Raw genomic sequence first — 15,582 nt, forward strand, 5'->3', positions numbered from 1 at the left:
GCCTTGCTGGAGCCTCTGCCTTCACCTGTATCCAAATAATCCTGGCCAGGAAGCCACCCTAACATCTCTCTCCCTGGGAGAAAATGCTGGGTTTATGAAATGAAAAATACTGCCATTTGCTGACGCACTGAAGCTATGAACTCTTTAGGTTAGGCAGCAGCCTGTCTTTTGTTTGATGAATGGATTGGTGCCCCGGTCTCCGATTTGTCCTGTAGCTGCTGCAACAATGCAGATGGTGAGCACTACTATTTCATTTGACACACAATTTCTCAACAGAATAGCAAAAAGCTACTGGCAGGCTCATCAGAAAAGTCTGATAATTTGGCCTACTTTAAACTGTACCTTTTCAAAACAACACAGCATTTAGTCCAAACATTGACATTTTTCCCAGGATGAGTAAAACATCTTTCCAGTAAAAACTGGCAGAAGGAAAACAAAGCTAATAGAACTGTAGTACTTTGAAAGCACAAATTCTTCTTTTATTTATCTTTGAAAGATCATTTCCTAGAAATCTCTGATTTTCATTTTATTCAAAAGGCTTTAGTATTGAATATTCCAGTAGTCAACGTTAACTCCAGTGCTAATTCCTAGTATAGCCTCTTCCATTCCAAAATGTAATAATTTTTATTGGTATCACCAAAGGAAATAAATTTCAGAAATAAAATATATAGAACATGAGGGTATCAGGGGACTCCCTTATGCACGTACATGAGAAAGTCAAGGTCTTTAAAACTAGTTTTAAAATCAGGTTTGTGTACTCTTGTGAGACAAAAACGAAACAAAACCAAACCAGCCTGAGCTCTGCTTCCACACCCATGCTCAGACTTTGCCCAGACCAGGTCTGGGAAAGAGGTGAATGAGTAAAGGTTAAGGAAGGCTTGCAAGTGTGTCTAGTATAGACAAGGTCTAGGAGTTTATTTTGAAAGTGCACTGTTCTGTGCTATTGTTGAAAGCAGCATTAGTCATTCTTCTAAGCATTGTTACTTCCAGTAATGCAAAGTTACTCCCTGTTCACCATGGGCCATTTCCATGAAGCTCAGGTTTTGGGGTGTGTGAGCGCATGTGTGCACAGGGGTTAGGTTGGGCTGTGTTTGGCTCTGCAAGTTTTTGTGGTAGCCCAGAGCATTTCTTGCCCAAGCCTGCAGTCCTCTGAATCCCTGTCCTGGTGGCTGATGTCTCCTTGGCATCTCCCTGCTGGGAACGGCCGTAATGAACCTGTGCTGGTGGCTCCCCACTGCACCACAGAGACAGCAGGATGGAGATGAAGGCTGCTCCCAGCTACTCCACCCAAGGTGGTGGGGAAAGAAGGGCACGACAATGGTCTGAACTCTCCAGAAATGTGTATCTGGCAGTGAGCTGATCCTCCCAGATGTTGGCTGGGTGGAGAACAGCTAGGGATGTTCTTCAGTCACGTTCCTGCTGTTTTCCAGAAAGAAAATTGTGTGCCAGCACAATTAAGTTTTCAGATGATTGCTGCCTGGTTACATCTTCCATCTTCAGCAGGCAGAAAACAGGTGTCATTTGTAATGTTTTCATTGCCCTTGGGCACTGTATGAAATGATATTACAAAACTTTCTTATGACACAGTTGGGATAAAGTTTTGCTGTATCTTCCTTTTAAACTTCTGAGGGAGTTCTTTAGACTTCCCTTGCTCTTCCTGTACATCTTTCTTTCTGCCATGTCACCCCTAGACAGAAGGCCTAGAGAGAAGGCCTTTAATACCTAGTGATGGTAACAGCATTGATATTTATTGTGATCTTAACAAAAGCAAACACCTCTGGCTGAATTGACACTAGTGTTTGGACTGAAGTGGCATTGCTGCTCAGAAGTGAATCCCCTGACCGTCTGTCTTGTCGTGAACCTTGGCAGTGTAGGCAGAGGAGCTGTGGCATAAAAACCCAATTCCTCCTTTTGAAAACCTTCAAGCTAGGAAAAGTGCAGGCTGGGGAGGCTCAGCCCCACAAACCAGGCAAAACATGGGTGGGCAAGGCCCCAGGCCATGGGCAGGAGAGGCTGGGGCCTCAGAAGTGGCTGCCTCCATCTGCTGCTACCACTGCACATGATTTGGAGCTCAGATAGGCTCAGAGTCACAGGCCTTTGCTTTTTCACAGCTAAAGAACACATATTCCAGTTTTAGGCACTGCCTAGTGTTCAAAAGGGAGCCAGGATGATGTTATGGTCAATTTCCATGGAGTTTAGTAAGGAAAATACTAAAGATCCTTCAATTCAGTAAGAATTCACCTGGAGTGCGCTCTCTCCCCTGCCGCTGGGCTGAATGAACAACTCACACCGAAGAATTTATTAGCCAAATACACACACACGCATATAGAAACACACTTAGCATTATTAATCTTCATTTTTCTGGAGAAGGACGGAGAGTATTGGTGGGGTGAAGGGACTAATTGAACAATATTGTGCAGACCCACAGAAAGGCATTGTTCACATCGCACATCTTACCTTCCCATTTATTGCTTGGGCAATGCAAACAGCCTGTGTGAGTAATCCCTTCCAAATTCTGTCAAAGAATTTCTGCTCACAATTTCAGTTCCCTCCCCCCCCCCAAAAAAAAAAATCCCTCAAACCCACCAATGAAAACTTTTCCTTCCAAAATACATATTTGTCATTAAAGAGACACTGCATGTTCATAAACTGAATTACTGCTTTTTGTAGCAGCAGCATTACCAGGATCAGTCATAATGAATGATTCCTGAAACTCATGCAAATATTTCTATAGTTCTCATAATGCAACATACCCTAATTCAATTTCCTGCTACAATTCTCAATTATCTCTACTGATTTAAAGTAATGTGGGCTTTCACAACCGAGTTGGCTTAAGAGCAGCAAGTACAGAATACACCTGTACCCTGAAGTGTGAAAATAATTTCACACTGATTCAAATGGTTTTAATTTATATTGAAACAGGCACGATCAACATCCTGTGTACCTTTCTGAACTGAAAGAGTGCCCATGCTACGATTCTGACTGGAAACAATTTCCCCTCCTGCTTCAAGTGAGTGGGATGTGATCCGCAGGTGCTCACAGCAGGCTTGGCTGGCGTTGCTCCTTCAGCAAAGCTGCCCGGTGTGAACGGCTTCCTCTGAACTATGCTCGCATGGCCTTTACCAGAGCAGTATTCTCCAGCCTACTTTTCTTCTTAAGTCTGCAAGTGGCATCAATTTACAGAGGAGAAAGGAAACAAGATGCATGTAAAATAGCATTAAATCCCACTGGCCAGGGTAAATGCACGGAGACGTTCTGTGGTATTGCTAAACTTAATGCTGCTAAAATTTAGTTGCAGCATGCTGAGAAGACAAATATGAAGACCAAGTGTTAACTATTGCTAGCTCGTCTTTCCCCAGAATCTCGGGGATGGCCTAGATTAAAATGGGAGGAGAGGGCAGGGGCGCCGTGCTTCCTCGGGCTGAAGCGATGCTACAAGTGGGGCTCTGCTCGGCTGGGTTGTGTTGGAACCTCCCCAAGTGTCCTAAAGACGGGGCCTCCTCAGCCTCCTTGGCCTCCACTGCAGCCGTGGGTGCTGCAGGCACCTGCAGCAGGGCTGCTGCTGCGCTGGGCCTCCCGGCAGCTGGGCCTGCAGCAGGCCAGCTGCTGCCCCTTGCAGCCTGAGTATTTATTTTAAGTAATGAATTCGCTGGCAAGGCAAGAAACCTGCCGGCGGATACGAGATACCCGGCTTCTGCTTTCAAGTTGTGTTCACATGTACACATTCAGAATTTAAAAGCTTCCTGCTTTTTTTTCCCCTAATTATTTTTTTCTTTTCTTTTCTTTTCTTTTTTCTTTTCTTTTCTTTTCTTTTCTTTTCTTTTCTTTTCTTTTCTTTTCTTTTCTTTTCTTTTCTTTTCTTTTCTTTTCTTTTCTTTTTTCTTTTCTTTTCTTTTTTCTTTTCTTTTCTTTTCTTTTCTCTTCTCTTCTCTTCTCTTCTCTTCTTTTTTTTTTCTTTTCCTTCCCCCCTTTTTTCATTTTCCCCCTTTTTTTTTCCTTTACCCTTTTTCATTTTTTCTTTTCCCCCTTTTCTTTCCTTTTTTCCCCTCTTCTTTTTCTGTCCTTTCCCCTTTTTCTTTTTTTTTCTATTATTTTCCTTTTATTTTATTTTCCCTTTTCTTTTTCTTTCCCCCCTTCTTTCTTTTCCATTTTCTTTTTATTTTCTCCCTTTTTCTTTCCCCCTTTTCTTACCTTTTTTTTTTTTTCAACTTTTCTTTCCCCTTTTTTTTCTTTTCCCCCTTTTCATTTTTTTTCTTTTCCCCTTTTTCATTTTCTTTACCCTTTTTTCTTTTCTCCTCTTTTCCTTTTTCTTTTTCTTTCATTTTCTTTTTCTTTTTTCTTTTTTTTTCTTTTTCTTTTTCACTTCTCCTTTTTCATTTTCTTTTCCTCTTTTTCTTTTTTCTTTACTCCTTTCTTTTTCTTTTTCTTTTTTTTTTTTCTTTTCTTTTTCTTTTCTCTTCTTCTTTCTTCTTTTCTTTCTTTTCATTTTCTTTGCTTTTATTCTTTTTTTTTTTTTTCTTTAACCCGCTGCCACATGGCCCTACACCCCTCAGCACTTTATTCCACCCGGCACCAGCAGTGTCTCCAGCAGGGCCAGCGGCACCTCCTGGGGTGCACCCCGCCACCTTTGCACCCCCCCCTCCCCAGGGTGGTCGCGCTGCCCCCACCCCACACACCTTAACACCCCCTACCCCCCAAAACCCCCCCATAAGCGCCGACCAAGCCCTGTCCCCCCCACGGGGAGGGCCGGCTGCCCGGCAGGGGGCACCGTTGCCACACGGCAGCGGCCGGCGCCGAGCGGGGGAGGGCGGCGGGGGCTTCCCCGCTCGTACCGGGGGGCGCCCCGGCTGGGCGGGGGGGGGGGCACCGAGCGGCACCCTCGGGGCTTTAATTAGGCGGGGGGGGGCGTTCCGTGGCCTTTCCCCGCGCTGTGCGGGCACAGCCCCGACCCCCACCCCGCTGCGTAATGGCGGGGGGGTGTGTGTGTGTGGGGGGGGCTCGATGCGGCGGCGGCCGCTACCCCCCCCTCCGCCCCCGCCTCCCCCCCGCCGCCATTTGGCGGAGCGCCCGCTCGGGGCGGCCTCGCGTCACGCCGCCGAACGCCCCCATTGGCCCCGCGCTCCGCGCGTCACAAAGCTCCGAGCGGTGACGCAACGACTCCCCCCCCCCCCACGTTCCCCCTCCCTCCCCGCGCAAACTGCGCGCACCCGCCCCCCCCCTCCTCCCCCCCACCTCGGGGGCGCGCAGCGCGACGGGACCGGCGCAAAGAAATTCAGCGCTGGAGCAGGTGGAAAACGCAAAAAGGCGGAGCGGTTACGTTAAAAATAAGCAAAAATAAAGCTGAAATTTTTTGAAAATTGGACGCGTGCGTGTGTGCATTATCCTATTTATTTTTTTTTCATCCGAAATCACCAAAGTTGTAATAAATGGGCAGACTGCTTATTATTATTATATACATACATATATATATATATTATATATATATTATTTTCTCCCCGGGATGCGCAGGCACGGCGCGATGCCCCTGCGCCGCCGCCGGCCGCTTTGAAAATCGCGTCGGGGATGGCGCAGCCGGGACCCCCCCCCCCCCCCGCTCCAGGTCCGGGATCCTCGGCATCTCCTCGCAGCGGGGCCCTGCCAAACCCCGCCGCCCTGCTGCGAAGTTTGGGTACATCGCTAAGCACGGGGATGGTTTAAAAATTAGGGGCTGCGCGGGGGGCTGCCACTTGTTGCCCCACCGCCGCCGCCAGGGCGAGGGGCGGGCGTTTGCGCGGCGCTGCGCGGGATTTCCAGCGGGGCGGGGCGGCCGCGCAGCTCCCGGCCGAGCCGTGCCGAGCCGTGGAGCCGTGCCGAGGCGGCGGGGCGGCCCGTGGGTGCGCGCTCCGTGGGCGTGCCGGGGGCACCGGCGAGGCCGGCCATGCAGATGGAGGGGGCGGGCCGCGGGCGCCGTGACTCGGAGCCCCGGAAGAGCGGAGAAAGCCCGTATAAAAACTACTGGGGACCTTCCCCGGGCACAACTACGAAAGCTCCGGAGACGGCGGCGGCCCGCGGCGGGGGCGAGCGGGGCGGCGGGCGGCGCGGGGCGGCCTCTCCGACGGCGCGGGGCGGCCTCAGCCCCGGCGGGGGGCGAGGAGAGCGGCGGCTCTGCAGGTCCGGGCGCCTTCCTCCGCAGGGCTGGCGGGGGGCTTCCCCCTTACCCCCCTCTGCGTGTTTTTTTTTTTTTTTTTTTTATTATTTTATTTTAATTTATTTATTTTTGGTTAATTTAAGGTGTGCGCAGCGGGGGCAGGGGGAGCGCCTCCGCTGCCGCTGCTGCTGCCGCTGCTGCCGCTGCTGCTGCTGCTGACCGCTCGCTTTTTGCTCTTTTCGCCAGGCGCGGAGGACGAGGGGCGGCGGGGGGGCGGTGAGGAGCCGGAGCGGTGCCATCCAGCCCAGCATGGCAGAGGACGGGCAGGCCGGCGGCTGCCCCGCCGGGAGGTACGCGGGGGGCTGCGAGAGCGCGCAGTGCAACGTGCTGAGCTGGGAGCAAGTGCAGCGCCTGGACCGCATCCTCAGCGAGACCATCCCCATCCACGGCCGCGGCAACTTCCCCACGCTGGCCATGCAGCCCCGGCAGATCGTCAAGGTGGTGCGGAGCCGGCTGGAGGAGAAGGGCATCGGGCTGCGGGACGTGCGGCTCAACGGCTCGGCCGCCAGCCACGTCCTCCACCAGGACAGCGGCCTGGGCTACAAGGACTTGGACCTCATCTTCTGCGCCGACCTCAAAGGGGAAGTCGAGTTTCAGACTGTCAAGGACGTGGTCTTGGACTGCCTCTTGGATTTCTTGCCCGAGGGGGTGAACAAGGAGAAGATCACGCCGCTCACCCTCAAGGTAACCCTGCGAGGAGAGGGGCAGCGTCCCCTCCCGCCCCGCTCCCTGCGACCCACGGGGACACACGGGTGACTTTTCCCCCCCTAGCCTTGCACGTCAAGAGGGGTCTGCGGTAAAGCAGCTGGGCTGGTGCTCCCCGGCACTCCTCAGCTTCCCTCCCTCCGTGTCACCGCGTTGACTGTCACTGCATTCGCCAGCACCGCTGGTGTACCTGCTGCAGCCAAGGCTCTGCCAGTCTCCTGGCTCAGCCCTACAGCAGCCTGCGGTACCAGACCCGGATCCTGGGGGGCTTAGGGAGGCTTTTGTGGCTGCGAGAAGGAAGCAAGTGCTTGCACCGTGCTCTTTTGGGGGTGTTTAAATGCCCCGGTGCTGTGCCAAATTCCCTTGCCGCGCAGACGGCTCGCTCGGGTTAATTAGGCTGCGTGCCAAATGCCTTTAAGGTTTTTAGAGGGATTTCTTGGCATATGGGGCAGATTTGCGGAAGCAGTGCCGCAAGAGCAGGGTCGGGGAGCGTTGAACAGTTGCTGAGTTTTCTTTTTTATGGGGGAGGGGAAGTGGACACTGGTAAAAAGGGTTTCTTATCTTAATTGTAGCGGTGACCTTCTGTGTGGGGGTGCATGGATATTTGGCATGCGCACCATCGGTTTTGCGTGTAGATGTATTTAGAAGCGCTTGAAAGAAGCAGCACTGCCAAGTACTTCTCTTGCACGACAGTCCCAGGAACATCCCCCCCCGCCATCCCCATGCAGTGACAGCACTCTGGGCTCTTACACTGAGCATTTCTCCTCCGGTCCGTGCCTGCACGCTCCTTAAATCTTTTTTGCTCGGACGGGGTGAAGGTGGGGGAGAAGGAGAGTGGCTGCTGCAGGGCAGGGGGGGGAGATCTCTCCTCTCTGTGTCTTCATTTGCTCATTTTGTCTTTCCCCTTGTAGGAAGCTTACGTGCAGAAAATGGTAAAGGTATGCAATGATTCCGACCGGTGGAGTCTCATCTCCTTGTCCAACAACAGCGGCAAGAACGTGGAGCTGAAATTCGTGGACTCTCTGAGGCGGCAGTTCGAATTCAGCGTCGACTCCTTTCAAATCAAGCTGGACTCCCTGCTGCTTTTTTATGAATGCTCGGAGAACCCAATGACTGAAACCTTTCACCCGACTATCATCGGTGAGAGTGTCTATGGGGATTTCCAAGAAGCTTTCGACCACCTCTGCAACAAGATAATTGCCACCAGAAACCCAGAAGAGATCAGAGGAGGGGGTCTGCTCAAGTACTGCAACCTTTTGGTAAGGGGCTTTAGGGCTGCCTCCGAGTCCGAGATTAAGTCCCTGCAGAGATACATGTGCTCGAGGTTTTTCATTGACTTCTCAGACATTGGAGAGCAGCAGAGGAAGCTGGAGTCCTACTTGCAGAACCACTTTGTGGGATTAGAGGACCGCAAGTATGACTATCTCATGACCCTCCACGGTGTGGTGAATGAGAGCACGGTGTGCCTGATGGGACATGAGAGGAGACAGACGCTGAATCTGATCACCATGCTGGCCATCCGGGTCCTAGCCGAGCAAAATATCATCCCCAATGTGGCCAATGTCACCTGCTATTACCAGCCAGCCCCATACGTAGCAGATGCTAACTTCAGCAATTACTATATTGCCCAGGTTCAGACGGTGTTCCCATGCCAGCAGCACACATACTCTACTTGGCTGCCCTGTAATTAAGGACCGAAATTAGTAGACCTGGTGGGGAGAATGTTTTCTAACACATAGAAGGGGGCCCTGCGCCCCTTTGAAATGGGGTGTTTTGTGCAATGATGATCTGCTCTGGTTTTCAAGCTTGGTAAAAGCCTGTGGTTCTTCTAATAAACAACGGGAGCATGATCTAGAAAGAACCCCAAAATAATTGGATCCTACCCCAGAGCACAAGAGGCCTGTCATTAAAAGCAACCAGCTTCCCCTGAAATAAGCGAGGGAGGAATGCTTGATGACAATATGGGTTGGCAGTATCTGCTCCCATAGCTTTGGCATAGAGAAGGTGGGAAAGCCTTATTTTCTTTTATTTTTATCCTTACTCTAGAATGGGATCTGCAAAAGGGAGAATTACGAAAGAAACAAAAAAAACAACAAAAAGACAAAAAATCACAAAAAACAATTTTATATATATATTCAGGAATTAAAAGTAGAGGCATAAAGCAGAGATAAGCTGAATAAAAATGTATATTGGAATTACTGCATTTGGGGCTTGCAGCAAGTGCCGTCTATGGATTGACCGTGTAGAATGTATAGCTTGCTTGAATAGAGAATGCTTTACCAGAAACAGCTTGCTCCAAATGAACAGTAGGAGATTGGTACAGTTATAAAAACAGAAACACGTACGATGACAAAGTCCATTATTTCCAGCTGTGTGTGCATGCCTCACATTTTAAAAATGTGAGAATGCAGGGAAACCAGCTGTGGCAAACAAAATATGCTCAAGGACCAAAGATTTCACAAATAAGTTATCCGAGCAAAGAAGATACAGTAGAGTATATATATAAATATATATATATTAAAAAAAAAAAAAGAAAAGAAAGATGTTGCTATATTTGTACACACCAATAGTAATCAAAAGTGCCTGATGCCTTCATAGAATTTGAAGTGAGAAAAATATAGTTTTGTGGTTTAACCATGCATTTTGTTTTATCAGGGACACAAGGATTAAAAACAACAAAAAAAAACAACCATAAGCTTGTGAATAAGTGGTGGAGGAAATGCCCTATTTTTTTTCTTGGCAAATACTTGTATAGAGTAAATGTTATGTCGGTGTGCTATTATCCTAGGTACGTGTGTGTATGTGTGTATATATGTTTGTGTGTGTATATATGTACATGTTATATGTGTATATCTATATATATACACACACAATATATATTAATGTGGTCTAGGAAAATGTAGCAATTAAGGAATGTTTAAATAAAGTACTATGTGTTTTCCAGTTTGCAACAGGATGTCATAGGACAGTGGGCACCTTGCAGTGAATTTTTAACCCACACCTGAGAAATTTGGAGTAAACGAACCAGTCAGGATTAAGGTGGGATTCAGATAATGTCTTTGGTTGCAAGAACAAGGATTACAGTAATTCAGTGAGTTGCTTGTGAGCCATAATAATTCCACAAACGGAGAAACATATGACTAGCTGATTTTTTTTAACTGTTTTGTACTGTAATGCCATTTTGACATTTAACCCACTAATGTTGTGACTGCATACCTCCATGATGTGTAATTCAGTGGAACGTGGATCAAAGATAGGTTTATTTAAACCCCCTGACAGCTAAAGAATATTGTATTAGTTGGTGATCTGAACACTAATTGTTAGTATTTAAAGGAGTATTTTAATAGAATGCGTTACGCATTCCAGGACCACTAGAATTTAGTAAATGTGAAATGAACCCTTTTTAAGAGTGTTGCACGATTGCTTAAAATTATATTTTATATATATATATATTATATATATATATTTTTATGCAAATATTAAACATCTTTGATCTGGTTGTCACACTGCATTTACAAGTTCAGTACTGTACTTTATTTAAATGGAATCACTTTGCATTGGAACAATAACTATTCACTTTCATTTCCTCTCCCAAAAGACCAGCAGGGGGAAAATCAAACCTCTGCTGTTGTTTTCACTTCAGTGCCATCCCTGAAGGTGTTAGATTCTTTGTTGGGCTTTGAAACCCTGATGACTAAATGACACTTGACGCTAATATTTCGCTTTTTCGTACTGAGGAAAAGAAAAAAAAAAAAAAAAAAAAAAAAGGGAAATCAGGCTTTTGAGAGAAAATGTGACCTGCCTCGTTGCATGGTCTTGTGGAGGCAGGGGTGAGGGAGGACAAGACTGTATCCCAGCAGTGTTTTCCCTACAGAGATACTAAGGTACATCTATTTTTGTCACACTTTGTACTTCTAACTCTGAAGGCAATCTAACAGGAACCCGATTTGTTTACTGAAGCACCTTCCCTGTGAATTCTTCAGGAAATGTAAAAGCTGTTTCATTGCCCTTTGCTGTGTTTGCTCGGAGACCTTGTCCCCTCCGTCCCTTCCTCCTGCAGAGGCTGCAGCCTCCCGCGGGCTTCCTCCTCTCCCGGCCCCGCGCTGGGGGCCCGTGCCCCACCGTGTCCCAGTGGTGGAGCGGGGCTGGAAGGCGCTGCTCAAACCCGAGCACTGCCGGCAGCTCTGGAGAGGGTTTCTAGCGGAAGCGCCGGGGAGGGCTGGGGAAATAGGATCAGCTGGTAATGTGGTATGTCTTCTCTCGCCACAACTATTTGCAGCAAATAAATGAGTCATCCGCTCTTTCGAGGGGGCTGAGAATCTATAGCGGTGCCACAACCACAAGATGCTGATAATACATGACACAATGTATTTTTTCCTTTGAAGGACCCTTTTTCCATTGCTTAGAAGAAAGTTTTGATTTACTTCCTCTCCGCTCAAATTTTATTGTGTTTTTATGATTGACAGCAGCTAGTTACCTTATAGTGCATGCAGCAGGGCTCTGAGCTAAACTGCACCTTTCAGCGTTTGCATTTTGATACATATATAATATGTTTTTATATATATTATATAGGTATTCTGGATCTGTTTTGCATATGTTAATGAGCAAGTGGTGGAACTGGTGGAGCTTTGTTGTATCTGTGACTGGGAGTTTAAAAGGTGCCCGGTGTTAGAGGTGGGAAGAAGGCGTGAGTTCAGGCCAAGAGAAAAATAAGAACCCCTTTTCAAAGCTGGTTTATTTCTGCGGTTTGCACACCTTCCCCTCCATAAAATCTGACTCTTTTTTAACTGTTTTTTTCCCCTCCTCTTCAGCACACTGGTACTTTTAAAGTTAACAACCGCATTCTTGCTTTGTAGACTTCATTTTTCCCATCCAATCAGCTGTAAGGCTACAACTTGCTACAAGAGACAGTGCCTCTTTTAAAGAGCTGAACTGATTAAAAACATTGACCTGATTACAGTAAAACTGTTTGTGCCGCAGCTGAATTTATTGCTAACCAACAGGGACCTAAACTTGCTTCAACGTAGCTATCGTGAAACAACCGAGAGCTTTGAAATGGGATTTTTTTCCTTAGATGTAGCTGTCCCCCCAAATGCAAGAACACTTCTAAAAATAGATGGGCAGTTAGGAGACCAAAAAAGTGATATTTTTCTGGTTTTATTGCACTTAAAATATTTTTTGTTTTGTCTTGCACAAAGGCCTTCACACAAATCTTCTAAACACTTCTTACTAAATGCTTGGTTTGCATCATGTCAGAAACTCCTACCAGTTCAAAAGAAGTTTTTTTTTTTTTTTTTTTATTGAGAAAATGAAGTGTGTTAGATAAAACTGCACAGAAGAGGAAAAACTGTAATTGCATATTCAGCTCCTATTTGAATATATTCTTTTGTATGGTTTTCTTTATGCAGAGAGTTTCCCTTGCGAGAAAGAAAATCAGTGTACTGTTTTGCTGTTGTAATAATGGTTTGCTAACAAAATAAATAGTAAAAAAAAAAAAAAAAAAAAAAAAAAAGCCTGCAAATTTCAAGACAGCTTGGCTGAAGCACTGCAGGCTCCTGCAGTCTGTAGGAGTCTGTGCAGATTTGCTTTCCCTCAGATTTCCTTACAACTGTTGCCTTCTGCAAGGCATCCTGTTGCAGCAAACTGCTCCTTGGATTGCTCTTTTGGAACATTTTGACTATAGGCTTTGTCACAGAAAAAGAGCTGATGGAAAACAGACTCTAGAGGGAACAGATTGTGAATTTTGTTTACAGCATCCAATATTTGGATTTTTTTTTTTTTTTGTAAATAAAAAGAAGTTATTTTTTTCTATTGATTTGTGTCTGCTGTCTTCCATGTCTGAAATAGCTCTGGCCTGCTCCTAATGAATACCAACTCGCTTTCATTAAAGAAAAGACGAGGGCACCACTTTTCTGAGAAGAGCAACATTGGGCCGCTTTCTGATGGGAGTGCAGCCATTTTGAAAAGCTTTGCCCAACTTCAGGCCCACTGTGCCACAGAGAAGCTCCCCAGCCAGCACAAAAAACACTTGGTCCAGATCTTGTCAGGCCGTGTAAATACTCCAAAATCTGGTGCCTTGCCCAACCAGCAGTGCTCTTGCTGCCTTCCCAGTGTAGGTAGCGGAGCCGAAACCTCCTTGTGAGGCCTGCAGTGACACAAGGGTCCCAATGCCTCCACTCGCCGTTTGGGTAGTCCTGAGGGGCAAGAGGTGCTGAGATGGGGCTGTATGTAGCAGAAGGGCAGCCGCTGCATCTCGGGAGTGGGGATTCACGTGCCTGTTGGACACAGCTGCTGGATCTATGCAGTTCTTCCCCCACCCTCAACGTTTGCTCGCCTTGCCTGCCCTACAGTGCTGTCCTTGTCAGCAGAGATATTTGCTGTGTTTACAGGGGAGACGCTTCTATAATGAGGGTTAATTTCCTCAAAAGGCACTTCAAGGGAATATAAAATATTAATTTACAATGCTCGTGGCGATACTTTTTAAACCAGGGCTCCTCAGCCTGGCCCAGATTCGAAAAGTGTTGACTAAGACCCTGCAGTATGCAGCTCTTACTAGCCTCATTCATACACTACTCTCCTCTTGGAAGACTTAACGCCAGCTAAGTGGTCACTTGAATGTGCTTATTCTAATGATGAGTGAACCTGTATTCCCCTAGAAAAGCAAACAAACAAACAAGCTGCTGGGGCTGCTCGTTTTTCCAGGCATAGGAGCAGCCCCCTTGCCCGGCACTGGGTGCCTTCCTGCACAGAGCCTCCTTTGAGAGGCCGGTGCGGGGAGATCTGGGCAGTGGTGCCAGAGAGGGACGCGCTTGGTGTCCCTGGCCATGCGGCGCTTCCTCCTGTTAGCTTGCCCAGCTCTAAAATATTGCAGGCAATCTGCCTGAGGTGTCTGCAATGCCTGAAGAAGCAAGTGCAAATTGCAGGACTGGAAACTCTCTAAATTCAAATGTCTTTATATATACGCCTCTCAGAAGGCAAGCCTGAATGGGGATTGAGGATGCTCTTACATTTTGGAGCTTCTCTTCTCTCTCTCTCTCTCTTTTTTTTTTTTTTTTTTGAGTTGAATGCCAATTGAGTGTCAGGAATGTGGTGAGTCCTCCTTCCCGTTTGGAAGAATATGATGGAGACAGAGCCAGCTGAATGCTGTGCTTCAGTAAACTGGATTTTTTATGGAGGGAGGAGCACTGAGGACTGTGGAAGAGGGAGCATTGAGGACTGTGGAAGAGGGAGGGCAACAGCAAGGTGTGAGACCCTGAGTCACCCAACTGACAACATCAGTGGGAGGACTTGTTAATAGATGTTAAAGTAGAAGCGGAGAAATAGCTCAAATCTTTGTGTTCACCCTGATAAAATTAATATGATCAGGGAAGCTGTCACTTTTGAAGATAAGCAACAGTTTGTAGTTTCTCTTGGCATCAGCAAGATGATGTACAGCAAGATGTTTTTATTTTATTGAATTAAAAAACAAAAAAAACAAAAAAAAAAAACCAGGAACCTCTTTGCCTGGGAATGAGCTACGCATAGGCTAAATCAGTACTCCATCCTCCAGTGAAAGTATGTGGAATCCTGGAAAGGCAATAAATTCATAATACTGAGTTCTGTATTATAAATCACTTCTTGGGAAACGCCCATGAAACCTTTGCAGAGATTTTTTGTGGCACAGTTGTGTGGGTTTCATTCACAAATGTATATGTGGATCCAGACATGCTTTCCTGAAACTGTCACCAAACAAATTCCTCACGTTTATTTATTTATATTTACTAAATTTCAGTTCATATGGCTACCTGCCCTTAGATGAAGCACAGTCTATGAGCCATTTCATTATGATAGTGGTCTCCCTCCTTGGAGATCTTCAAAGGCCACCTGGATGTGGTCTTGGGCAGCCTGCTCTGGGTGGCCCTACTGGAGCAGGGGTTGGAGCAGATGGCCTCCAGAGGGCCCTGCCAGCCTCAGCCATTCTGGGATTATGGTATTAGAACTGGTGTAGTTTTGCAGCTGTCTGTAAAAGCAGCTCTGTGTGTGGGACTCTTATCTCCTCATGTATAGAGCAGGAGGACAAAATCAAAATCTGCACTTTTAGAGGAGAAATACTAAGCCTTCAAAGGCCTGATAAAACATAATGAGCAGACTCATCTCCTAAACACTTACATAAATTTAGGCTACTCAGAATGACTGTTTTGTGGATGCGCTATTCCACCGTTTCCTCTGGCTGCTATTTCATCAGGGTATGCAATGCCAATACACACCAGAAAAAAATCCTTTTTCTTTATTTTTGTGGAAAAACTGCATCCCAAATGCACACTTAAATATTGTACACAAAATTTGGATATTCTCCAGGGTAAAAGGGTCTCTTAGATTACCATAATGTCTTGAAAGGCATATATCTCTTCTTTTCAAGAGGATATTAGGTGTAAATATACTTTCCCTTCTGTTGGAATGGAGGGTGAGCAACTCTTTTGGGTGAACAGCTCTCCTGGTAATTAAGCTTGTCTTCCTAACCAAGGAAAAATCCAGACTGGCCAGTGCTTTTACGAAGTGGAAGTCTCAGTATCTACCTACACAGGCTTTCTTCTCTTCAGCTTCTTCCATGCAAGGTAAAGGATTGAGTCATTTCTAAAATCAATGCTAAAGCAAAGACAGAAACCGATTAATATGTTTTGGAGACATCTAGCTCATCCCTGCCATTGTGC

The 15,582-nt window shown here is 46.7% G+C and overlaps 1 protein-coding gene across 2 annotated transcripts; it reads left to right on the forward strand.

Annotated features, from left to right (window-relative positions):
* Positions 1 to 5,951: 5,951 nt before the first annotated feature.
* On the forward strand, positions 5,952 to 12,404 carry TENT5A (terminal nucleotidyltransferase 5A). 2 transcript variants are annotated; one of them, XM_027454955.3, is made up of 3 exons: positions 5,952 to 6,150; positions 6,271 to 6,871; positions 7,804 to 12,404. In XM_027454955.3, the coding sequence occupies exons 2-3, from the start codon at positions 6,437 to 6,439 to the stop codon at positions 8,581 to 8,583; spliced, it is 1,215 nt and encodes a 404-aa protein (XP_027310756.2). In that variant the 5' UTR covers positions 5,952 to 6,150; positions 6,271 to 6,436; the 3' UTR covers positions 8,584 to 12,404. The 2 variants fall into 2 exon arrangements, with proteins under 2 accessions (XP_027310756.2, XP_027310755.2); XM_027454954.3 differs by having other exon boundaries at positions 5,953 to 6,150; positions 6,374 to 6,871.
* Positions 12,405 to 15,582: the final 3,178 nt, after the last annotated feature.

The sequence above is a fragment of the Anas platyrhynchos genome, chromosome 3, assembly GCF_047663525.1.
Source record: "Anas platyrhynchos isolate ZD024472 breed Pekin duck chromosome 3, IASCAAS_PekinDuck_T2T, whole genome shotgun sequence".
In the NCBI taxonomy this organism is placed as follows: domain Eukaryota; kingdom Metazoa; phylum Chordata; class Aves; order Anseriformes; family Anatidae; genus Anas; species Anas platyrhynchos.